Source organism: Falco cherrug, chromosome 5, assembly GCF_023634085.1.
Source record: "Falco cherrug isolate bFalChe1 chromosome 5, bFalChe1.pri, whole genome shotgun sequence".
Lineage (NCBI taxonomy): Eukaryota > Metazoa > Chordata > Aves > Falconiformes > Falconidae > Falco > Falco cherrug.
In genome coordinates, this window is record NC_073701.1 from 31,334,086 (window position 1) to 31,358,777 (window position 24,692).

The following is a 24,692-nucleotide window of genomic DNA, read 5'->3' on the forward strand; positions in this document are numbered from 1 at the left end:
AATAGTCTGGTTGCCCAGCGGGCCCGGCTGCCCTGCCGGCAGCGTTCAGTGTGAGCCTGCGAGCGGCTCCCTTGGCATCACTGCCTGCCCTGAGTGAAGCGCGGAGCCGAGGCCTGCTGGGCCCTCTCAGTCAGTCCTCGAAGCTCTTGCTTTGAGACACACTTTATATTAATACCTGAAAATAGCCCAGCCAGCTACATTTGTGCATTCATTATCATTACTAGCATTTTTCCTTGATTGTTGCTCAACACTTCGCAGTCATGAGGATGCCTCAAGTGGAAGGTGGAAGCGAAGAAAGAGGAAGAAGAAAAAAGAACCGGGATTTAATGACAATGACAGCAGCCAGGTCTACAGCATCTCTTTTCCTTTCCATTGACAGAACAAAAGACGGCATGTGCAAGTCACCAAGTGTCTGCTGTAAAAAGGAGCTAGCTGCTGTGGGTATGTGTGGAAAAGCAGAAACTTAAGCACAGGAGAGTGTATGTATGGGACTGGGGCCAAAACAATCTGTACTACAGTAGTGAAATACACAGCACCAGCTTGAACTCTCAAGTCAATGCTGCACCAAATGAATGAAGCAGCCCACACCTCATGGCTCTTAATTCAGATGTGAATGCTGTCTCATGCCTGAATGTATTGGGAATTGTAGCTACTGATGCTATTGTCCCTCTACCCTAGTAGCAGCCATATATATCCATGCCCTGTGTGTGCTCATGTGTTAAGCAGTGTGGATACGCAGTTGGGCCACCTTGCAAAATCAGATAAAGATCACATCTGCTTCTGTTGCCAACGAGTTAAGACTACAAACCTGAGGTTTGGGAATAGCACCTGAGGGTGCTATTTCTAGCTTTTCTAATTGTTTATCTGGTGATCTTGGGCAACTGTTTCATCACTCCCTATTACAGGTTCCTTGACAGTGTTATGCCCCTCCCTCTGCTGAAATCATGTAATACCCAAGGACAAAATATATTATTTGAGGTTCACACGCTGTTATTTTGGGCTGTGTACAAATTCAGAAGGACTCACTTTTGTGGCCCAAGGCAAAAACCTCAGTCCTCAAGATTTTTCACTCACTGAAGCTCACAATAGGATTTTTCTGGGAAACCAAAGTTCTGGATCACAGTTGGGTAGAAAGGTGCAAACCAGGCAGCAAATTCAGTGGCATGCACCTGGCACTCCAGATGGCCTGGGAAAGGGGCAGAGGACACTTGCTTGGGCCAGTCTGTCAGGAAAACAGCAGTGCAGTCTCTTACTTGAGGCCTCACAGGTGGTTTGCTTCTTACTCCTTTGTGTTAATTAATTCTAACGTACTGGGATCTGCTTTGGGTTTGTTTGGGGTTTGGGTTTTTTATTGTGTTCTTTGTGATGACAGCACATAAACACCGCTTACCTGATTACTACTTTTTCTCATTTTTGGCTTGGACTTCCCGTCTTGTCTCATCATGAACTATTCAGTTCTCTTTTTATAGTTTTCACATTGTCTAGATTATAAACAGATAGGGACAGAAACTGCAGAACGAATCTTGAATAACAGGTTGGCCAGTGTCAACTTGGTAGTTGTGTAAGAGTCTTTTCCAAATGACAACTAAAATTCCCTCAGGGTCTGAAATTTAATTTTAGATGCATTCATTAAAAGCTGATAATGAAAATGGGAAAGTTTTCAAAGAAAAGCAGCTGCTGGCGGGCGTTCAAGTAACATTACCTGCTCGCAGCTTAGTTTCATACTCCCATTTCTCCTCCGCGTGATGGGATGGAGTTCTTGTTTCATAAATCGTTTCATAAAGATTAAAAAAAAAGTTTTTGTTTAGTGAGGTGAATTATGTTCTTTTCTGCATTCTTAACCCCAGATTTACGTGAGCGTAGGTGTTCGTGCCGGATACCCGACGTGAGCAGCGGCGGTAGCGCCCCAGAGGAGCACCCCACCCCCGCCGCGGCCACGGGGCTGCTCTGCCCCTCCCCGCCCTCCAGGGGGAGCCGCGCCGGGGTGAGCGCCCGGCCCGCAGCTACGGGGCTGCTCTTCCCCTCCCGCCCTCCAGGGGGCGCTGCGCCTCGCCGCGGTGAGCGCCCGGCCCGCAGCTACTTCCGGGTCGGACGGGGCATGGCGAGGGACGGCGGCGCGGCGGGGACGGCCGCCTCCCGGGAGCTGCTGGCCGTGGGGCGCCGAGGAGGTGAGGGCCCCGCGGGGGTGCAGGGCCGGTCGGGGCGGCGGCGCCGCCGCCGCTCTCCAGGCTGAACTGGGCCTTCCGCCCGCCTTTGGGCCGAGACCGGCACTGTGGGCCTCAGGCCGGGCGCCCGGCGGGCCAGGAGGTCGGGGCGGGCCAAGCCGGGGAGCGGGGGCTCGGCTCGAGGTGGGCGCCCGGCCTCGCCCGCCGGTGGGCAGCCCGGGACAGGGGCTCAGCCGGCCGCTTCACTGCTATGGCATCTCGCGTTTTTTGAAGCACACCTGTTTTCCCGGGCACTACTACGATAATACGCAGTAAATACGGGGGAAGAGCCACTTTAAATTAGTATCGACAGTAGTAATGACTTTTCTGTGAGAATTAAAAAAATGTTAACTGAAGCTACACTTTAGTTAATGATGGAGGGCATGTGGCTCTCTTGGCGGGTGTAAGAACTAACTAGTTTTCCTACATCGTTTGGATTTTATGGCGCAACTCTTGCAAATAGTTAAATTTAGGTCATCAGCGCCGCAGTTTGTGGCCCGCTTTCATTGATTGCCACCACAGTGACACACACGAGGAAAAGGGCTTAAATCAGCTTGGATAGCACACATTAGCTGTGCTTCGATGTGTTTTGCTGCAGGGTGTTAAAGGTAGCTTCTCTTTGTGTTGTTAACTGTCATTAAATATATCTTTGACAAAGACTTTAAAAACAGTGGGAGACTGTAAGAAGTGATCTGCGGGGTCAGACCAGTGTTCCATATAGCCCAGTGTTCTTTCTTCCAAGAACAGCAATAGCAGATGATAGTTACAGAGAACTATTTTGTTTAAGCACTGTGTGCTCCCCATTCTTGTAATTGCACAGTATCTGCAGTTGTAGGTGTATGGATGCTAGGGGGTTCGTTCCTGTTCAGTCCTTTTAGTATCTGGTTATGACTCTGCTGCCCTGAATTTGTCTAATTCCATGTTGAGCCTGCTCATCCATCTGCTTTCACAGCCTCTTGTGGTAGCAAATTCTAGACATTCACCACCTACTACATACAGAAATACTGAGATGACCACCCCAAACAGACATCAAGAAACAGTATTTGAAGGAAAGCAGAGTGGAATTCCTGGAGGCAGAGACAGTTGAATCTTCATCTTTAGTCTTGTTTTATTTAGAAAGTGGGAAAGTAGCAGCAAGAAGAGAGCCCTACAGTTAAAATGTAACATTTGCAGTTGACACAGGTAAACTTTCAAATACTTGCTTGTTTCCAGGGCTGGAAGAAACTTTGTTGATTAATTCAAAATGTAGCAGCAAAAAGGCCACAACTTTACAGACTGTTAAGATGCCAAGGAGTAATGGTAAGTAGGGCTTCATTATTGGAACAGTGTCAAGTAGTAGGTAACATCTTTGGAATAACTTTTGCTTCAGTGCTTTCCTTGCATTAGTAAAGGGAGAAACTCTTGTGTTCTGTTTCTGCTGGTGCTAGGTTCTCCATTGCAGTTGCATGTCCTACAGGTTAATCATGTAACTGCTGTTTCTGCAAAACTAGATTTTGCCATGCTGGGCATTACAGTTGTAAGTTTTAGGGATTTAGTTCTCCTTGCAGAAATACTCCTGTTGTCTGCCTATAGTGAATTTGCCAGGTTGTACCTTTGGTTTTCATTTAGTCAACTACTTTCAAATTGATGCAAGCTAACGTAGATCACTTTCAGAACTTCATTTTTTAATAAATGTGCTGGCAAAATTATCAAGCCAGATTGTATCACCATTCATTCATAACAAATTAATTTGAATGCATTAAGAAAACTTTTTTCTTTAATCAAGTTGTGTTCCTTCTTTCTTAGTCAAAGCTACAAATAGATTGCTAACATTCGCTTCGGTGTAACTCCATGCATAAGTGGATGTAGTGTAAAAATTGTTTTGTAGAGGAATGCAGTGGGTTGATTAGCATTGATACTATGCGGCTGTGGCCTTGCCTGGAAGGCAGTGGGTTGATTGACATGGATGATGTGCAGCTGTAGCTATTTCCAGCTAAGTAGTTAAATAGCCCTGAGGATGGTGGGAGAGGTGGCTGGATGGAGGAGGAGTAGTGTGGTCTGACCTCTGGAGGAAGGAGAAACAGCATGGACAGTAGAACCTGACCGGACAGTAGAATCTGACTGACTGTAAAAGTCTTGTTGCAGCCTCCTATTTTGTTTGTGCTGCAACATTGTTCTTCTTTGAAACTAGAGTCATAGAATCATTTAGGTTGGAAAAGACCTTTAAGATCATCGAGTCCAACCATTTACCTAGCACTGCGAAGTCCACTGCTAAACCATGTCCCTAAGCACCACATCTACATGTCTTTTAAATACCTCCAGGGATGGTGACTCAACCACTTCCCTGGGCAGCCTGTTCCAAAGATTGACAACCCTTTCAGTGAAGAAATTTTTCCTAATATCCAATGTAAACCTGCCCTGGCACAACTTGAGGCCATTTACTCTTGTCCTATCACTTGTTACCTGGGAGAAGAGACTGACAGCCACTTTGCTGCATCCTCCTTTCAGGCAGTTGTAGAGAGCGATAAGGTCCCTCCTAAGCCTCCTTTTCTCCAGGGTAAACAACCCCAGTTCCCTCAGCTGCTTCTCGTAAGACTTGGGCTCCAGACCCTTCACCAGCTTCGGTGCTTTTCTTTGGACACGCTCCAGCACCTCAGTGTCTGTCTTGTAGTGAGGGGCCCAAAACCGGACACGGTATTCAAGGTGCAGCCTCACCAGAGCCAAGTACAGGGGGACAATCATTCCCCTTGTCCTGCCGGCCACACTAGTTCTGATACAAGCCAGGACGCTGCTGGCTGTCTTGGCCACCTGGGCACACTTCTGGCTCATGCTCAGCCAGCTGTCAGCCAGCACCCCCAGGCCCTTTCCCACCAGGCAGCTTTCCAGCCGCTCTGCCCCCAGCCTGTAGCGCTGTGTGAGGTGGTTGTGACCCAAGTGCAGGACCCAGCACTAAGCCTTGATGAACCTCATACAACTGGCCTTGGCCCATTGGTCCAGCCTGTCCAGATCCCCCTGCAGAGCCCTCCTGCCTTCAGGCAGGTCAGCATTCCTGCCCAACTTGTGTTGTCAGCAAACTTCCTGAGGGTGCACTTGATCTCCTCGTGCAGATCATTGACAAAAATATTAAACAGGATTGGCCCCAGTACTGAGCTCTGGTGAAAACCACTTGCAACCAGCTGCCAACTGGATTTAACTCCATTCACCACCACACTTTGGGCTCAGCTGTTCAGCCATCTTTTTTTACCCAGGGAACAGTACACCTGTCCAAGCCATGAGCAGCCAGTTTGTCCAGGAGAATGCTGTGGGAAACTGTGTCAAAGGGTGTGTAATGTCAATACGGGAGTTTTTTGTCTTCATGAAAATATGCCAGAGTTTTTTAGTCTCAGGTTGTTCTTTTCCAGTATAGAGCTGTTGGTTTTTTGCTGATCTGGGCTTATTTTTTTTCCAGAAGTGATTTCTCAGCATAAAATATTTGGTGTAGAAAAGTATTCAATTTAAAATTGATTCCTATCAATTTATTGTAGTTTTATTTTGTGATTGAGCTGTGATTTAAAAAGTAATAAAAAATTATCTGTTATATATAATTCTTTCCTGGTTAAAAGTCTCTACAAAGTTGATAGCGTTTCAAAGGTAGATGATACCTGTTAAGAGTTCTGTGGAGCTCACTTGAAATAGTACCTTTTACTTTCCGGAGAGTGAAAACTAGCAATTGGCTCACCTGCACACGCGGAGCAAAGATTGTTATTTGAAATAACTCTGGAGGCAGGTGAAGATATTCCCTTTCTCCATGGAAGGGAAATGGGTGTGATTCTTCTAATGACACTGATTATCTTAAAAGTGTTGGGAAGTCCCATTGAGCTAGAGGGATATTTCTGCAGAGGGTAAGTGCTTTGTACTTCAACATAAAGCATCTGTCTCTCTCCCACCGTTTTAACTTCAGAGCCCCTTTTGATAATTATATTGAACTTTTAGTGTAGCATGACATCAGTGGCATCTGTGCTACAGCTAATTTTTCCATAGGGAAGAAAGGAGGATGTATTTCCATTGGAGATAATGCTGATGTGGAAGTTAGTCAAGACGGCACTCAATATATATTTAAAACCATGGAATTTACAAGCAAGTTTTCTGTGAAGTAGTCACATTTTGTTTTAAGTATCCAAGTGGAATTTTGAAGCGATTTATTCCTGCACCACATGCTGACCAATAGATTCGATATCTTTTTGCTGTTCGTGTCTTGCAAAAATGAATACTGTAATAAATCCTGCTATTAAAATATCTTAAAGATGGTAGACAGCTAGAAATTACGGTTGAAATGGAATCTGTTTAACTGCTCAGATTTCTGCGGTATGAATATAAACTAATGTGCATCTGTTTGTATATATACATGTGATAATTATTTCTTTTCCAGTTTTGGACCGAGTACAGAGTTTTTTACCACAGATGGCCCACGCAAATGATGAGCTAAGAAGAAAAATGGTAACAGCACCAGCTCATCAGTTTGATATTGAAAATGTGGACAGTGCAACAGAAAAAGTTATAGAAATGGTAAATACTATATTTTTGATTTTATAAAGTAAATTGTAATGTGATTAAAATAATTCTCTGATTTTAAAATGAGCTAATTCAATAGATAAAGCTAAGTTTTTACCATTTTAGTCCGTGTTCCATAAATTCAAAACATAGATGTAATAAAAATGCCTATTTGGTTAAAATTTACTACTTGGTTTTCATACTTGCAATTTTTTGACTGGGGATGAAGTAGTTTAAGGCCAGAATAACACATAATTTTGAATCGGCAACTCTGAATCAAAAGTACTAAATCGTATTTTAAATGTCTCATGAGTAATGTGGTTTAGAAACTGGACAGTGTAAGGTGTAGTAAGGCGTAACAGAAGGCTTTAGTGTAAGAGTAATAACTGGCTTTCAGCTGTGCTTTGTGGGTATTTTTAGGACTGGCTGTAATAGGTCTTGGGTTTAGAAGAGTTGTTAGTGTTGCTGTGATCCTTTATGGCTGGTATTAGTCTATTTATCTACATTCATATCATATTTTCTTTGTTTTTAACTGAAGTGCTGCAGCCACATGTTCATGTAAGAGAATTTTAGTAAGAAGGTGATGTGATATGTGCATGTCCCAGACAAGTGCCTTCTGGCCTGCAGACCCACAAGATAAAATGCAGAAATAAGGCAGCCTGGGGTCTGGTGTGTGAGCTGTCAGAATGATTTATTGGCCACTGGTTGGATTCAGAGTTCATATAGGTTGTGTCCAGCCTATATGCAGTAGGCTGTCCAGTGCTCGTATATGCTGAAGAAGTCTAAATAAATAATGAGAAAACAATGAATTGGGTAACTTGGACAAGATTTTTAAAAGTTTTTTTCATGTGACACTGTCTGGCCAAGTGTCTTGGATTTATAATAAACAAGCCAGGAGACCTAGTGTTTAATAGCTTAATGCTATTTGCAAATCACTGAAGACATTTACTTGCGTATCAAATTCCTGTATTTTGCTTTGCTGCATACAGGAAGTTTTTGAGGTGAAGATTATCAGTTTAAGATAGGTATTTTCAGAGAGATAAACAGACCTCAAAAATCATGGCTCTGTGTATGGAAGTACATGATCACTTTTACTTGAAAAAATATCCTCATGATTTCAACTACTTGCTATTTTGCAGTAGTTGTGCTGTGAACACTACTAAGTTATAAGATATGAATTATGTTAGTAAATATACACACCCACACTTGTATGTATGTTGTGACCCCTTATACACTACATGGTTTCATTTGAAGTCTTTACTGAAAATTAGTTGTGATGCCTCCTGCTTATCAGTTTAAATATCTGATTTAGACCAGCTGAGTTCAGCTATTGACTCATTTCTCTCCTTGATAATGATATAAAAATGGCCTTATATTTGCTATAGGGCAATATAAATGGCAGTTTACATATTTAGGAATCTGTTAATGGCATCTGTCATAATCCTAGGAGAATCCAAAAGTATTCCTAATTGTGGCTGTGGTTTTCTTATGGTAGTAGGCTGTTTCATGTGTTTGCTTTATGTTTTACTCAAATGACAGAAGTGGTATAGAAATGTATAATGTGCTAACTAAAGGGGTTTTTTTTCAGAATGTGGCTGTAGTTGAACTGAATGATTCTGATATAGATGAAGAGATACTGACTTCAGAAGATGACTCAGAATCTGAAGATGACTATATAACTGATGAAGTGACAATAGACAACATTAAGTTTCCTAAACAAAAGGGAGAAAAGGGCAAAATAGAAATTTTAGATAGCAAAGCAAATGAGTAAATCCATTTTATTTTGCGTAAAAAAAACCCTGCCACACCGCCAACCAAATTGTGTTTTCTTACTTTGAAGTAAGAAAAGGCCCTTGAAACTACTTTGTTTCCCAATGCAGCGTCCCTCAGGATCATGTGAAATGCTATAGTTTACACGGTGGAGATTTCAGAACCCACTCATGACTGAGGCAGGCTGGATTTCTGTACTGTTTTATTCATCAAACAACATGGAAATGAACTGTATAGTAGGTTAGACTAAGAAAGCAGCTGGAACGTGGGGCACATGAACTAATTAAGTTAAAATTCTTGTTCTGTTGCTTTGAAGAAAGATTTTTGTAGTGTGTTAGAAGAAGGTTTTGCTTTGAGGGCAGGAGAGAGTTAACTAGGAAAAAAGCTTTGGTTTTTATATTCTGTGTTCTGTGAAGTGTTATGTACAATGTCTTCAATATTAAACATTATCTTAAAGTACATTAGATGTCTGCACTGCATTTATGACAATAACTGCTGAACACTAAAGCAGCAGCTGAAGTCATTTCAAGATCAGCTACCACGGGTAAGGACCACCATGACTCAAGAAGACTGTTCAGCCAAGGGTTACTTACCCTCCATCCCTGCCCTGAGCTCCCTGTCATTATGGCGGGGTTACTAGCTTGGATCTGCAACATTTGTAGCTGTAGCGCAGATACTCTCAGTACTGAAATGGCCAAGTCTGCCTCTGTGGTTCTACAATTGCTTTAAGCTACACTTTTCATTTCCTGCTTCCCCTGCCACGTTTCTGTCCTCTCCGTTTTATTGACAGCTGTCACTGCTAGAAGAATAAAAAGGTGAATTCTCAGCTGGCCTGTATTTTGGCTTCACATGTGTTTCAAGCTAACCTAAATCAGTGGAAGTATATCTCATTCATACTTACCTCAGATTGATCAAATACGGTGATTTGGACTGTTGTATTTACTTCATGGATCATTTTGCATTTCAGAAGTATCATGCTCCTGGATGTCATTATTTGTTTCTTAAAGGAACTTTGTATTTTCTGCACCATTAAAGTAAAACTTTCTCTATTGTATTTGTTGAAATATTACTGTCATGACTTGAAACCTGCAATTACTTACAGAATTTACTTTTAATCCCATACTTAAAGCTATAGTTTTAGTATCTGTTTCTGTAGTATTCATGGTGAGAAATAATAAGGATTCTGGTCTTTCTTTCACAACGCGGCTTCTTAAAAATAGAATGGGGACATGATTTACTGGGATTAACTGATTAAACCACAGAATATTTTAGCAAAGAGGAAGGATGGGAATCAAAGAATGGGACTGCTACTTCTAATGGCCGCCCACAGATCTATGGAAAATTTCCTTTAAATTGTAGAAAGTTTGAAAGCCAACATCTTAACTCAGTCATTTTATGAGGGATTTTCCCATAGATTAAAAAAAAAAAGTATGAAAGACACAGTAATAATTGTGCTGTATAAAACAGTGATAACACTCTGTGTGCACAGACACAAAAAGTGATTTTAATCTGTTAATGTAACCACCTTTCAAATTGCAGGCAGATCACATGTTCCATATCAACAAAAAGATAGAAAATATTTTCAGTAACTTTATCTTGATATGCATAGTTTAACACCAAGGTTCAACTCTGTATGTACTATACAAAGATCATAGTAAGTGCACTTTCTTGCATTGATTTACTTCTTATGGCACAAAGGTCTTCTGTACTGCTGAAGGATCACCAGAGCAGAACGTTTAATTGCTACTGTAAAACGAACTGGTTTATAGCAAAAATGGCATAATTGGTATATTTTAGTTCAACTTTAAGAGAAGCCTAATGACTAAGGATTTAAAATGGTTATGTAAATATTATGTTCACACAAATAAGAAGTAGGCATGTGAGAACTCATTCTTCAGTTGTATTTGTAAAAATAAACTAAACCACATTCTTGGGGGTTTGGGGGGCATTGTGCTAATAGCTGCTGCTGCATAATTTAAATAACTTCAGGTCCATTTCCAAATGCTTTTATCTGTCAGGGAAACTAAAATTTGGACCTGATTTATAGAAACTTATCCATGGAATGGTTGTTTTGGTTTGGGTTTGTTTTCTTTTTCAGTTGTAGCACTGCAGACAGCATATCCTGGGCATGGTATTAAGCGCTTCATGGAGTCATTAAGATTCAAACTGGCCCAAAAGTTTACTCTCCAAGTGAAGCTGTTACTTTAATATTCCACAGTGATAGCCTTGGTTCTGAGATACTCATGAAGAGCTTCTTCACCTGTACAAGGACAATATTCATCAGTTAGAATAGCAGCTAAATTAGAGGATGTTGTAGAGACTCTAACGGCATCATTAAGAAAAAATTTAAAATGCTGTAGCCAATATTTGAGTCCTTAAGGAACAATGAAAACTAATTAACTTACCCTCCCACTGAGATTTACAGAACTGGTTTGACAACAGGCCAAACCCAATAGATGTGGAAGGAAAAAGGAGCTGGAATGTAACAAGCAGCCACCTGGGTGGGACCGAGTGGCAGTCTCTAGGTAGGGTAGCCACTGGGGGTTCAGAGCTGAATTTACACACTTCGGTTTACCTATGTTAAAAGTTTCTAGGTAGAGAAGCTGTGTAAAAATTTGTAGGGTTTTTTTTTTTTTCCTGATAATATTACTCATTTTAGTTTCAGGAAGTGTCTGACGCTTGCTAGAGATTCCAAAAGCAAAAATCTGACTATTTTTTTCTTTCATTTTTCTTTGCCAGCAGGCTTGTTCTGTCCAGACTTGTAAAGTTTGACAGACTAGACTCCACTTATTTTAAAAATGGTTTTGAAAAGAAAAGGTTTTTGTAATGCATCTTCCTCTGTGGCTGTTGGAAAATTTTGATGACATTTTAAGACATAAAAATGTTTCCCCTGCTCTTAAAGATTTAGAGGAGAAACCTAAATTATCATTCTGAGGGAAAGGTTCTGGCCAATACTGTTGCTGTCGACAACATTCGGTAGCCTGTACGCAGCTCTGGATGAGCTGTAATTTGACTGCTCTGAAAGGAGCTGTAGAGGAATATTCTGTGTGCTGTAGCATTATTATAGCAAACGTACAGGAAGGGCTGAACTGGAGGTATTGAGGCAGGAATATTGTAGGGATGGGAGAGCAACTAGATTACTGTAACTGGAGAAATGTGGGAGATGCAGGAAATGCATCCATAGTTCACATTTTACTAGATATGCTGTGCACAGCTAAGGTGGTTTTTTCGTTGATTTGGACTGTCACATGAGAAAGGAGGGAGGGAGAGAACAACTTACCTAAATCTTTCCCAAAGCCAGACTGCTTAAATCCACCAAATGGTGCTGCCACATCAGTTTTGTTATATGTGTTGATAAAAACTGTTCCAGCTTCTAGCTTTTCACTGATGTAGAGAGCTTTGCTTATGTCTTTTGTGAAAACTCCTGAAGCTAAGCCATATTCTGTGGTATTGGCCCGTCGCAGCACTCCATCGACATCCCTACGGGGGAAAGAAATTACTTAACTGCAACTAGGTAAAATCAGTGTTAGCGACGCACTGAAACACCTTTTCCCATGCTCGCTGTTCTCCAGTTAGCTTTTTTAAGACACCTTATTAAGGACTAATCTGTGTGTCAATCTGACAGATCTATGGAAATTCATACCCTTGCTTCAAACTTGAAAAGCTTGTAACCTTACATTTCAATGGTTAAGTTCTACACTAAGAAAAGTCAAAGGAAAAGTTGCAGTATGCCTACCAACTTTGCTCAGCTACAGTACAATTTAAGGATTAAAGCAAAGCTTGGCAGCAGATTATGAATCTATTTGCTAAAATTTTGGCCTGCTTTACAAGTTAATGGAGAATAAATGCTGAAATTCAGACTTCCATCAAACAGAACTTTTCAGGCCGTGTCCAGAGCACTATTTTCTAGTTGCATCTCATTTCCATATAGCTTCAAAAATCCGTAATAATTTAAAACTTTAAAAAATTCAACACAGTCCCTTGTCACCATACATAATTTATAGATTTGAAGGGTTATCGGTGGCTGGTTCTTAACTGCATTATCAAACTGCAAAAAATGGAACCTTGTAGAGACAGTTATATGAAGTTTCTACATAGGGTTGAATCTCATCTATGTGTAAAATAATTCTTATGAATTGGAATGAAAGCTATTAGAACTGGCAGGCTACAAAATATACAGAGGGATTTTCATTTGCAACAGTAATGTACCAATGTTACACAATGCACAACACCACTATATCACGAAAGACTGAGAAAAACACGTGATTCCACTGGAAAAAATACACATTTTGTAATTTGATTAAGCTACTGCAATTACCACACCAACTTCAGTAAAAATATTTCACTGAATACTAAGTCTTATTTAAGATCTGGCACTTATGGCTGCATTCTATCCCTTCACACACTGCTAATAGCATTAGTTCTACATCAACGTGGAGCAGGATACCCGCTACTAAAAAGGGTATTTTCTCAGAATTTAGCTGGAAGAGTATCTGGGGATTCAGACTGGTCTTACAAGATTTAACAAAAACATATTATATATGCTATCATTGCTACACTTCGGGCGCAAATGAGAAAATAAAAGTTTCTAATAGTAACCAGAGGAGAACATACCCATTTTTAAATTTAGAAATCACCATCACAGGACCAAAGGACTCTTCCTGGGCAATATACATATGGTCTTCAACATCTGTGAATACAGTCGGTTCCATGAAGAAACCTAAACAGAGGACAGAGCATCATTCGAGCATGGTGAAAATACTTTGTGGTTTGCATTGTCCAGGCCATCTCCTTTCCACAGCTACACTGAGACTTGACACAGGAAATATCAAGATTGAAATTAATGAAGCATGAACGGAAATGCAGGTGCATAAACACCACAGAATCAGCAAGAAAAAAGGGTAAAAGAATGGCCTGTATTGATCAGAAAACCAGCATGTGCTGTTCCTTGCCGGGCCAGAAGGTCTGCGTGCCACAGCCCCACTGACTCCTCAGGGCAAGACCCTGTGCTCTGACAGCTGGAAGACAAGGTCACAGAAGCCACTGTTTTTCTTGTTACCCAACAAGAAGATAGACTGTAGTCATAAAGATTGGTATATTCCAAACAAGGGAAAACATGCAGTGGGCAGTAACTTTGGCTGAGATTTATGGATGCTGAAGTAAAGAAAATTCTGAGGTAAAGAATTGCCTCATAATGACTGTTCATTTCTGAAGGGTGTCCAAAAGCTAGCTCATTGTTGCCAATCAAGTTATACACAAGCAATCTTGGTCACCTACATCGCGGTGAGTGTGTTCAGTGCGAGTGGGTAAAATCAATGTCAAAGATTTTACATAAATGCCACCCCCTTCCATAAGATCTCCTATTTAGTTTTGTTACACCGATTTCATATAGTCACAAATCTCTACTTTCATTTTATTTAGGAATGTAATCATCATGTTTTGAAAACTCTGATGCAAATGTTTCTCCTTCATTATTGACAAAGGACAGATGTCCATGAGAAAATGTTGCTTTCATGCCTGCCCACTGAACATAGCATACATATCATCTATATGGCAAAAAAGGCTTTTGATAATAATAACCTTATGCAAACTCTGCTACTAGTTTCCTCAGCTTTAGTGTTAGTTTGATCTAAATTGATACAGTTATACTTAACGGCTCTTGATAGTTCAAGGGTGTTGCAAAAAAGGCCTGAATGCCTCACAAACAACAGGAATAAATGAGCAAAAGATTCCCATACAGACTAGATTCTGATTCAGTTTTGTATATTATGCTTCAATTGCACAGCTTCTCTTAAAATGAGACTTGAAAGCCCTGTTCTCAAGTGGTATCTTGGGCTTACTGCTCCCGTGGTAGTGCTGCTTTACATAATGCAGCAGAGACAATCATGATGGCTTTTGTTTAGAGTGTAAAAGTTCCAAACACGTCTGAACAGTATTTTACCTGGTCTATGTACTTGTCTTCCTCCGTGCACTAGAGTGGCTCCTTCTTTTACTCCGGTTTCACAATACTGCAGCAGCTTTTCCAAATGTGCCTTGTGATTTTGTGGACCGTGATCTGTAGATCTATCAAGTGGGTCACCAATTTTCATCTTTTTTATTTCTTCCACCTAAGGGTTACCCAATTAAAATGAAGTTACATAATGTAGCAAATAGTTGTTAAAGTCACCAGTGATATGGGATGCTTAATTTTTTGTGCTATGAAGTTAGGCTCTAAGAAGGGCTGGATTCTTAAAAGGTGGAATGCTCATCCTTTTCTAAAATTAGGCTTTGTCTTATGTTTGATAATCTCTGGTTACTTCTGAAAGTTTTTAATCCTGTTTTCATGTATCCATTCTCTTCTGATATTAAGACAGACATGTAAAATGTTAGCTTTTACTAGTGGTAAATGGGTTATGACAGTGATCTTCTATTCTTGAGCTAAATAAAGGAATTCTCCAGTGGTACAGTGTGGTGACTATTGGATTTTTAATCACGACCTTTGTATTATTCTAGGTACACCTCCAATAGGCCTTCTTTTTTTAAACTTCACAGCAGCCTTCAATCACATTGACTTAAGTTTAGTGATTTTTTAAATCTTACTTTCCTAGTCAAATACAAAATATCACTGAAGGTACAATATCTATTTCAATGTCACTTAACTGTGCATTACTGACAAAAATAGCTCCCTTCAGTGCCTTCCTGTTAACCCTGTAAGAGGCTCCCAAGAAGCAGCATTGCCTACCATAAGCAGTAACAAGAAATTAAGCAACTGAAAATAAGAAGAAATGCAAGCGTCTATAAAAATAGCGGATCTTTGTGCCATAGCGAAGTATGTTTCAACTTTATTCCTTAAATACCTTACCACTTTTCTAACAAATTCATCATGGATTGATTCTTCCACAAACAGCCTGCCAGCTGCAATGCAGTTTTCTCCTTTGTTGAAATACACTGCTCCCATACCCTGATCAGGGGGAAAAAAACATTGATATTTATATGCATCCTTTTCAGTTCAGTTTCCCTTTCATTCTGTTCCCTTGGGTTGCATTCAGTGTTTGTGACCCTCAAATCATAATGCTTTACATAAAAGGACATCATCAATGCAACAAACAGGCTAATCTTATAACTGGCAAACAAACTTCCATGGAGCCAAATAGCTCAGGATGAACCCATTATCAGTACTCTTGCCATTTCCATCAGCATTCCACAGAAACACCTGCTGCAGCATCACAGAGAAGAGGGCTGGCAGCATGACCAGTGAATATAAACCTGTGCTAATCCACTGAGCAATACTGCTTGTGTGTGTTGGAAGTTGCATGTGACCAAACAGAACATTACCTAACTCTAATCTGCAGAGAACCTCCTGTTTCAAGAGTGTGGATTCAGACCCCATGCAGTTTGTTCCTTTTTTTACTTATCAAGAACTAACACCTGCCATTGTTTTTCCAGGAAGGTGGGGAAAGGAAGAACAGGGCAAATAAAATTTCTAAAAAGTAGTTTTCTGGCAGCTGTAAAAGCCTGGGGTCCTGGCATTAGCAGATATGAGGGGGTTCATGTGCTAATATCAAGAAAGCATTTTTTCCACAACCATTTAAAGCTATCAATGTCAGGTATAGCTCAGGCCAACCCCTGCATCGCCCTGTCAATTTTACAGCTGAGAATAGGAGTGGGGCCAAACAGTGCGCTGACTGCAGAGTTTCAGCTTTTATTACTCTCTCAGTCCTGCCAAAAGACACTCCAAAAACGGAGAGAGTGTATAATTAGTTTCTTCCTGGTAGCAGTACCTGCTTATGCTGGTTTAGAGAATTCATAGGATTAGCACTTTGGGTAAGTACAGTGTGGAAGACTTATTTGCTTCTTAACGAGTAAACTGCATCTGCTGTCATTTTGATTAATCAGATTACCTGAGCAGGAAATAAGCTCACTAAACCCACTGAATTTCTCATTAGCACATCTTATTTATGAACTGTAAATACATTATGCTTATGGGGAAAGTGGACTACGATGACTGATGGTGAATTAATAACTATATGGCAGCTCACTGTGGGAGCTCACTGTATATTTTAACTCACTTTCAGGCTTTTATTTTTTAAGCACTCTTTTTTTTAGTATCAGATTTTGGCAAATAAATTTTACGATGTTAACTTGGCTAGTGAAAATACTTTCCAGCATTTTCTAATGTATATTTCGTGTAGTACTGATCCCTGCCTTTTTGGTGCAGCATGAACAGTTGAATTGTGCTGGCATACGGAAACATCCTGTAGAAAAAGAGGGTGTTTTCTAACAGGTCGCATGATTTTTCATGCAAGGGCTCCCTACTGCAGTTTTTGGCAAGTCAAGAAGAATATTGCAATACTGTGAGGATGTATCACAAAGTCTTTAAATATATTTTACTTCAAAGTAACATTACCATTTTTACAGCTCTGTCAAGTTCACAGTCACTGAATATGATCAATGGGGATTTACCACCAAGTTCAAGAGAAACTTTCTTCAGATTAGTGGCTGCACTGCAAAAAAATATAAATAATCATATAAAAGAAACTTTTAGATAGTTTATTTCAGTATTTCCTTTGAATTATAACTAATGAAAATGTATAAACCTCTATTTTCCTATAGTGACTTACAATTCTACATAAATGTAAAAAACCCATATGTAATTTTGCTTTTCTATTACTGCTTCATGCACAATATAGCTAATAAAATACTTCAGAGCTAGATTAAGCAGTGCTTATTTCTGAATCTTTTGCTGAGAGTACCTCTTCATGATCTGTTTACCAGTTGGTGTTGAACCAGTGAATCCAACTTTGCGAACATCTGGATGTTCAGACAGGTGCTGTCCCACTAAGCCACCTGCGGGGAGGAAAACAGTGTAACTTGACCGTACATCAGCAATTTTTACTACTCCCACAGCAGCACTGTAACACAGGAAGAGCTGACAAGATGTCAGTCAAGTACAATAACACATCCTTATTTATATGTACAGCTTTATTCTTCATATGGCTATGAAGATTTTAGTATTAGTTAACTTGGATCACGTTAGTGTCTGCAAATTCTCCCATCTGCCTGGACTAAAGAACTTCCTTCCTAATATTCCACTGTAGGTGGAATAATCTAATTTGTAACAGAGCCTGCCTCATTGTCCTGGTTTCAGCTAAGATATAGTTAATTTTCTTCTTAGTAGCTGGTGCAGTGCTGTGTTTTGGATTTGTTGTGAGAACAATGCTGATATTTTTAGTTGTTGCTAAGTAATACTTATACTAAGTCAAGGACTCTTCAGTTTCTCAGGCCCTGCCAGCGAGAGGGCTGGAGGGGCACAAGAAATTGGAAGGGGACACAGCCAGGACAGCTGACCCCAACTAGCCAACGGGACATCCCATGCCACAGAACATCATGCTGAGTATATAAAGCTGGGGGAAGAAGAAGGAAGGAAGGATGTTCGGATTGATGGTGTTTATCTTCCCAAGTAACTGTTATGTGTGATGGAGCCTGGCTTTCCTGAAGATGGCTGAACACCTGCCTGCCCATGGGAAGCAGTGAATGAATTCCTTGCTTTGCTTTGCTTGGAAGAACAGCTTTTGCTTTACCCATTAAACTGTCTTTATCTCAACCCACAAGTTTTCTCACTTTTACCCTTCTGATTCTCTCCCTCATCCCACCAGAGGGGACTGGGCAAGCGACTGCGTGGTGCTTAGCTGCCAGCCAGGGTTACACCATACAGGGCCCATACAGCCACTTTGTTGCTTTTCTTCATTAGGGAAAAGAGGAAAATGGTGACATCAGGTAACATGCTGTGGACCGTGACTTACCTATAGTGACCAATACACATCTTACCAGCTTGCTCCAAGTCTCACAGTCACATTTAAATATTTCCAATGGATGGTAAGATTAGGAGAAAAATAAAGTTTTACAATCAAGTGAAACATGTTTCTCTGTAATACATCCTTTTTCAGAGTGTTCATACTGTTTGTGTGAATTTGTGAAGGGTGTAGGCTGACAGCTCCTACCAGCTAGAGCCAGGTGACATACAGATTCTTCCAATTGTGTTCTGGAAATACATGAAATCGCTGTATGATACAGATGCAGGCCTACTACCAATGAAGATACGTGCACTTACGTAATAGGTCTTCAAAAAGATAAAACACTAGTTCACCAGTTTTAGCATGACCTACTCTTCCCAGAAAAATGATTAGTTGAAGTTTTACCTGAACCAGGCAGAATATTTATAACACCCTTAGGAAATCCAGCTTTAGCTGAGAGTTCTGCAAACTTCAAGGAAGTCAGAGGAGTGACCTAAGTAGAAACATACATATTAGGTCTCCTGTTTTAATTAAATGTATGATGATATCTTTTACATTCAATACATCTTAATTTTGATACAATATTCATCTTCTGGCTCAGAGTATCAACAAATTAAAAATTATCGCTTCTTGTGGAAAAGAATTCATTCTTGAAAATGAGAGTAGCGTCAGAGCAAAATGAAGGACAATCAGTACCCTGTATCATCATGGCAATTTGTATTATTATACATGCACTTTAAAACACATGACATGGTCAACCTATGGGTACATATGACAGGTCAAACCTACAGGTGAAATTTGCCAGGTTGCCTGAATTATTTTGCCTGAACAAAGAGTGAAGGACCTGAGACATCTGTACATTCCCTGTTGGTTTTACCTGAGCTGGCTTGAGTACGAGTGTGTTGCCTGCAGCCAAGCATGCTGCGCTCTTCCATGCAAGCATCATCAGCGGGTAATTCCAAGGGATAACAATTGCACAGACACTTACGGTAGGGAAAAAGAGGAAAAAATTACATTTTTTTATTAGAGCTTTTGAATGGCTTTCCTGTATGTCAAGGCTGACACTAAGAAGATAAAAGTGATACTTACCCTATTGGCTCTTTCTTGGTGAATGTTAGATTATGGTTTGGCCGAGCCTGGTTAATTGGAATTGTAGCACCCTAGAAGGCAGAGGAGGGACAAATCTTGGTACTGTTTAATCATTTTTATTACAAATATATTTGCCATATAAGAATGTTTTGGAAAGCCACAGAGTAGGCTTCAAAACCAGAAGCATTTTTGCATCAGTGAAAGGGGCAGGGATGTTTCTACTGTATGATTTCCTACTATAGATACTGTAGTCAACTCCCAATCTTCATTGGAATGAAATAAAAGCATAGATAACAGAAGGATGGAAGAAAATATAGTGAGGGTGTGAGGGATGAAAAAGAGCTGAATTATATTTTTGACTGTCGATCTGAAAGATACTTGAGGAAATGCTGTTGAACCTGTGCCACCAAGCGAACTCACCAGCTTTGGTCAGAATCTAACACAGCACATGAGTCTCTGCACTTACTCACGTGATGACCACAACGACATTCTGCTCCACGAATAATCAAGAGCTGACTAAGCATGCATATCCACTGTGACACCTCAAGTGACTTCTTAGATATTTAGTCGTATTCTAAATCCATATTCTCCAACTGGAAGCAGACTGTGTCCTTTTGTATTGTCAGGGAGACCCATTTTAGGTAAAATTCTACTTTTGCTTTATTTTTTGATTCTTTGATTACTTTTGCTAACACTGCTTTTTGACACTGTGTCAACAACAACAAAAGGTCTAGAGAAGCACTGCCACTGATCATTACCTTTACATATTCACTTGCCTGAATTTTGTCACACCACCCAGCGAAGTATCTGAATGTTTGCACAGACATTCCAACATGGGTCTTCAAAGCTAAAGTGTAGACAGCTCCTGAGTCAATAGACTCTATTGTTGCTAACTCTTCTTGATGTTCTTCCATCAGGTCTGCAAGTCTTTAATAAAAACATTACAAATCCACATCAAAGAGAAGTGACATCTAACCATTGACAGCCTACAGTGCTATTTGGTATGGCAAAGAATAGTAACTAAAATAGCATTCCCACTGAATTTGGAGGTGGAGCACTGGAGACACTGCTCATTAATATCAGTAAAAGCTTGAACAATTGCCTGTTAAATCTGCAAATGTTTTCACATTGGCTGTGGTAGACACTGGATGAAGACATGAACTGTGAAAGCTTACCTGACTATTCAGTTATGGTTTTGTAAATAAAATAGTAACTACAAAAGATGTACTCCTGTTGTAATACAATGAGCCAATTATAGAAAATCAGACTAGTAAGTTAGAAAGCAAATACACAACAACATAAGAAGTGTCAAGTAATCAAAAGTACCAAGAAGGAGTACTCATGATCCTAGCGTAAGATGTGAGAAACCTAGTTTCATAACGCTGTTTTGTATTGCCTGAACTTGGACTAAAATGTTAGATGCTTCAAAGGCACTCAGATGTCCAAAGATAGAGCTCCTAAGCTGTAAATGCAGATTGAATTTTATATGCCTTGGTACCTTTGAAAATGTGGCCCATGGTCTCCTTGGGCCTCAAGTTCTCCATCTGTTATTTAAGAAGCAACACAGTGAGTTAAGTAAGACTGTGGTAAATATTATGTTAATAGTAGCTATCAGAGTGTCTGAATAATGGAGCTGCACAGGCAGGTACCTATACTTATGAGAAGCTCTCGTAATTTTAGTGGTCACCTGCTCAGACAGAGAGGTCTGCATGAATTAATTTTTACGTTCAATCTTTGATCTCTCACATGGCAGTGGAACAGATGCATCAATGTTTTTTCTTAAGCTTCTATCTGTGCCTTAGTAGTCTGACATATAATCAATGCTCCCATGTGATTTTAAGAGCTTAACCAAGTGCATTTTAGATCCTATTGAGTATTCAAAACTGGGTGTGAAACTTATTTGTCCATTATGTAAATTCTGCCTGTTTAAAGCATTTGCAGGGATGTGGAAAAATGCTCTTTAATATCCATTTTAACTGTATCTTGGAGACCCAGCTACAGGTCATTGGCAGTAATGTCTAAAAGAATGGATATGGCATGTCAGGGACAAAGGAGAAGGACCTAGTTAATCGCAAAATCACAGAGCGGTCAGGGTTGGAAGGGATCTCTGGAGATCATCTAGTCCAACCCTCTGCTAAAGCACGTTCTCCTAGAGCAGGTTGCGCAGAGTCATGTCCAGGCAGGTTTTGAATGTCTCCAGAGAATAACGCATGCTAAATATCTTCTATTAATGACTCCTTAAGACAAAGTAGCAGAGCTAGGGGCTTTAATGGTACAAACCTTCTCTTTGTTCCAGCGCTCAAAATCTCTGGTTTGAACCAAGGGCCAGAGAAAATGGGGCCTTGTTTGAATTAAGGTGAACCAGAGAGAGCCTTTATTCATACTGGGAGTGGTCTGCAACATAAACACTCTGGTATAACTATCCTAAAGAACCAGTCACCTAAGCAGAGAAGAGTGTAATCCAGGAATAATCTATGGAGTGTAGGGCAGTTACATTTTCCATATGTTTCCATACATTTTCCAACACAGTTACACTTGCAAATCTTGCAAGTCTAAACCACAGAGCAGTAGTTCTAAGACCTTAAAAGTTTCTCTTCAGGACAGAGTTAACTTGGGCTCTCAAGCAATCCTAATACAAATTAAAGCCAAGTTTGTACATGCTTTGAATCTGTGCATACTTGCAACAAATTTAAATGATCAACTGTTTTTAATTTTAATGAGTTCTGACTTGCCTGTTTTCTGTTATGATGACTACTCAACCCTTTTAGAGTCCTGAAGGCCTTTTTCCAAGGCCTGGTCACATACTTTATGAGACAAACATAATTTTCAGGTTTGCTTTCATTCTCTTTCACTAAGATGCCTGCAATGCCTTGTAAAACGTGGCATTTTTTAATTTATTTTTTTTTTAATTACACCTACTTGGTTCATAAGGATATGGTGTCCTGGTTAGGTTTTCCTCAAATTCTTTGTTTCCATTCATAAACAATAATTTAAAAAATGGTGTCAGTGAGAGATCACAAGTTTCCTCTCTGCTACAAGAAATGTTAGCCAGCCAAGACCTGAGGTTGGTACACTGAAGTAAATCAGGGGATGAAAAGATGGGTAGTCTGGTTCCTCTGACAGAGGGACTACGAATATCCACCATATTCAGAAACTGTACACAACAATGTTGCAGAGGAACAAGCCCATGAGATTTAAGAAAAGGAAACAAACACAAGCTGCCCTTCACATACCTGTACATGAGTCGCCCTCTTTCCCTTGCATTCATTCTTCCCCATTCACCATTTTCAAATGCCTCCTTTGCTGCTGCCACGGCCTTGTCAACATCAGCCAATGAAGCAGAAGACACACTGGCTATTATCTGTCCAAAGGTAGCATTGTGTTAGCTCCAGCTGAAAGGCTAGGATGCAGGATGTTACTCTTTCCTCCTAAAGTTCTTGACTGGGTATAAGCAAATACTTAATATCCTCAACCCCAGCAGTTGCCATGGGTGAGTCAGGCTGCAAAGAGTTCAGACACAACTGAGGTGGCAGAATTTGGAGGACACTGGAGGGCCTCAGATTCCTAGATCTTTCTTCTTCTTCACAGCAAGGTGCATTGTCCCACTGGATTTCACCTTCTCTTTCCACATTCTTTACTGTGAGGGTGGCAAGGCACTGGAACAGGTTTCCCAGAGAAGCTGTGGATGCCCCATCCCTGGAAACATTCAAGGCCAGGTTGGATGGGGCTTGGAGCAACCTGGTCTACTGGAAGGTGTCCCTGCCTGTGGCAGGGGGTTGAAACTAGGTGATCTGTGAGGTCCCTTCCAACCCAAACCATTCTACAATTCTATGATTCTATGACATGTAAAATCAACGTGGTATTACAAAAGTTGGAAGTCTTTATATGTGGTAGTATGATCTAAACATGCTAAAATTACTCCCGTACGTTCCATTTCTTAAGAATGGAGCTGCTGTTACCGTAAACCACCATATACACACGTATTTTATGATGATTGTGTTCTATAGATACACACACTGTAAATACTAATACAGAATTGTTATAACTTTTATTCTATTCTGTAATGAGTTTCAGGAAAAGTAGCAGTCTGACTTCTGATGATAGTGAAATATGTGGCATTTCAGCAGAATTTATTTACTCCAGAATTAAATGACAATTACAGGGACATCAGAATCACCCCTCTTATTCATAATTCATAGTTATGAGTTGCTCTAAAGATTCAGTAGTTCAGAACTGAAGTGCAACTGTATGTATTTTCCTACCGGACAGTCATTTTTCTTACAGGGAATTTAAAGGGATATTTTAAAGTCATACTTGCCCTAAGACATCAGATTTGTAAAAAAAGTAAAATAAAACCTGAAGTTGACAACTGACACGAAATAGATACAATATCCTAAAAGAAATACTTCTTTAGCATCTAAACTTCAGCAATTTTTGTTTGCAAAACTAAAAAAGAATGAAATCAAAGTAAAGCATACAGGTGGGTATGGAAAATGACATAATAGTTGAAGTGGAAGTAGATTATTTTTGCTGTGCATCTTGACTGAAATGGAAAAACTGCAGAATATGCAAACTGGTAAGTAAATTGAAACTTCACATTATTTCTAGGTGCTGTTTAATGTGTACTGTATGGTTTTGAAATTAGCAATATTCAGTTCGTGTTTTGGATTTTTTAATAGGCAAGGAAATTGAAATAAACTGGTATTGATCATATTTAGAAATTACTTACTGATCCATCTGCTGGATTTATAGTGTCATATGTTTTCCCGTCATCAGCATTTACAAATTGCCCATTTATGAAACACTGGTATGGCATATTCACAGTCATGTTGTTCATATTTTTTGAAACCTAAGAGTGAAATAACAAATTTCTTTACATTTTTAATAACAAAGATTTCAATGTATCTTAACAAGCTTTTGATATCTGCAGCCAACATCCAGATGCATTTTCGGATGTATATATGGCTGTTAAGAGCGGACAGAAGAGTAAAATGAAATGGAAATCTTATTCTCCCTGAATGCCAATGACCATATTCTGAGATAGTTAAGCAGATTTCTGTACTTTTTACCATTGGATCTCTATGTTCAAACCAATACTAAACCCTGGTTAAGGCTGGCCTTAGTGGACTTCAATCAAATACATAATTCCCAAATTCAAGAAATCCTGACTTGCTTAATGACTTAAAAAAAAATGAATCTTCCTTTCACACAGTTTTTTTGGAACAGATTCTTTGAAGAAAAATCTAGCACTGCTTGCCTCAGGAAAGCAGACGGTCCAGAACCATTCTGACTGAAGCATACTGGCAGGGTGAGCTACTCTACTGCATATTCTAGCTCTCCTGGTTTC

General features: G+C 40.0%; 2 protein-coding genes across 4 annotated transcripts in view; one reads left to right on the forward strand and one right to left on the reverse strand.

Annotated features, from left to right (window-relative positions):
• Positions 1–108: 108 nt before the first annotated feature.
• NOPCHAP1 (NOP protein chaperone 1) lies at positions 109–8,510 on the forward strand. Of its 2 annotated transcripts, none has more exons than XM_055711133.1 (4): positions 109–441; positions 3,417–3,503; positions 6,592–6,728; positions 8,302–8,510. In XM_055711133.1, the coding sequence occupies exons 1-4, from the start codon at positions 261–263 to the stop codon at positions 8,482–8,484; spliced, it is 588 nt and encodes a 195-aa protein (XP_055567108.1). In that variant the 5' UTR covers positions 109–260; the 3' UTR covers positions 8,485–8,510. The 2 variants fall into 2 exon arrangements, with proteins under 2 accessions (XP_055567108.1, XP_055567107.1); XM_055711132.1 differs by lacking the exon at positions 109–441 and adding an exon at positions 2,032–2,168.
• Positions 8,511–9,965: 1,455 nt separating this feature from the next.
• Positions 9,966–24,692, reverse strand: part of ALDH1L2 (aldehyde dehydrogenase 1 family member L2) — a 42,111-nt gene continuing 27,384 nt past the window's right edge. For both annotated transcript variants that reach the window (XM_027797614.2, XM_055711130.1), the window contains exons 11-23: positions 24,075–24,194; positions 22,579–22,706; positions 20,122–20,272; positions 19,346–19,416; positions 19,134–19,239; positions 18,662–18,749; positions 17,216–17,309; positions 16,870–16,966; positions 15,325–15,423; positions 14,425–14,590; positions 13,098–13,203; positions 11,764–11,963; positions 9,966–10,743 (exon numbers count right to left, since the gene is read on the reverse strand). In XM_027797614.2, coding sequence (XP_027653415.2) covers positions 10,688–10,743; positions 11,764–11,963; positions 13,098–13,203; positions 14,425–14,590; positions 15,325–15,423; positions 16,870–16,966; positions 17,216–17,309; positions 18,662–18,749; positions 19,134–19,239; positions 19,346–19,416; positions 20,122–20,272; positions 22,579–22,706; positions 24,075–24,194 — 1,482 coding nt within the window. In that variant the 3' untranslated portion in view covers positions 9,966–10,687. The remainder of the gene's footprint in view (positions 10,744–11,763; positions 11,964–13,097; positions 13,204–14,424; positions 14,591–15,324; positions 15,424–16,869; positions 16,967–17,215; positions 17,310–18,661; positions 18,750–19,133; positions 19,240–19,345; positions 19,417–20,121; positions 20,273–22,578; positions 22,707–24,074; positions 24,195–24,692) is intronic.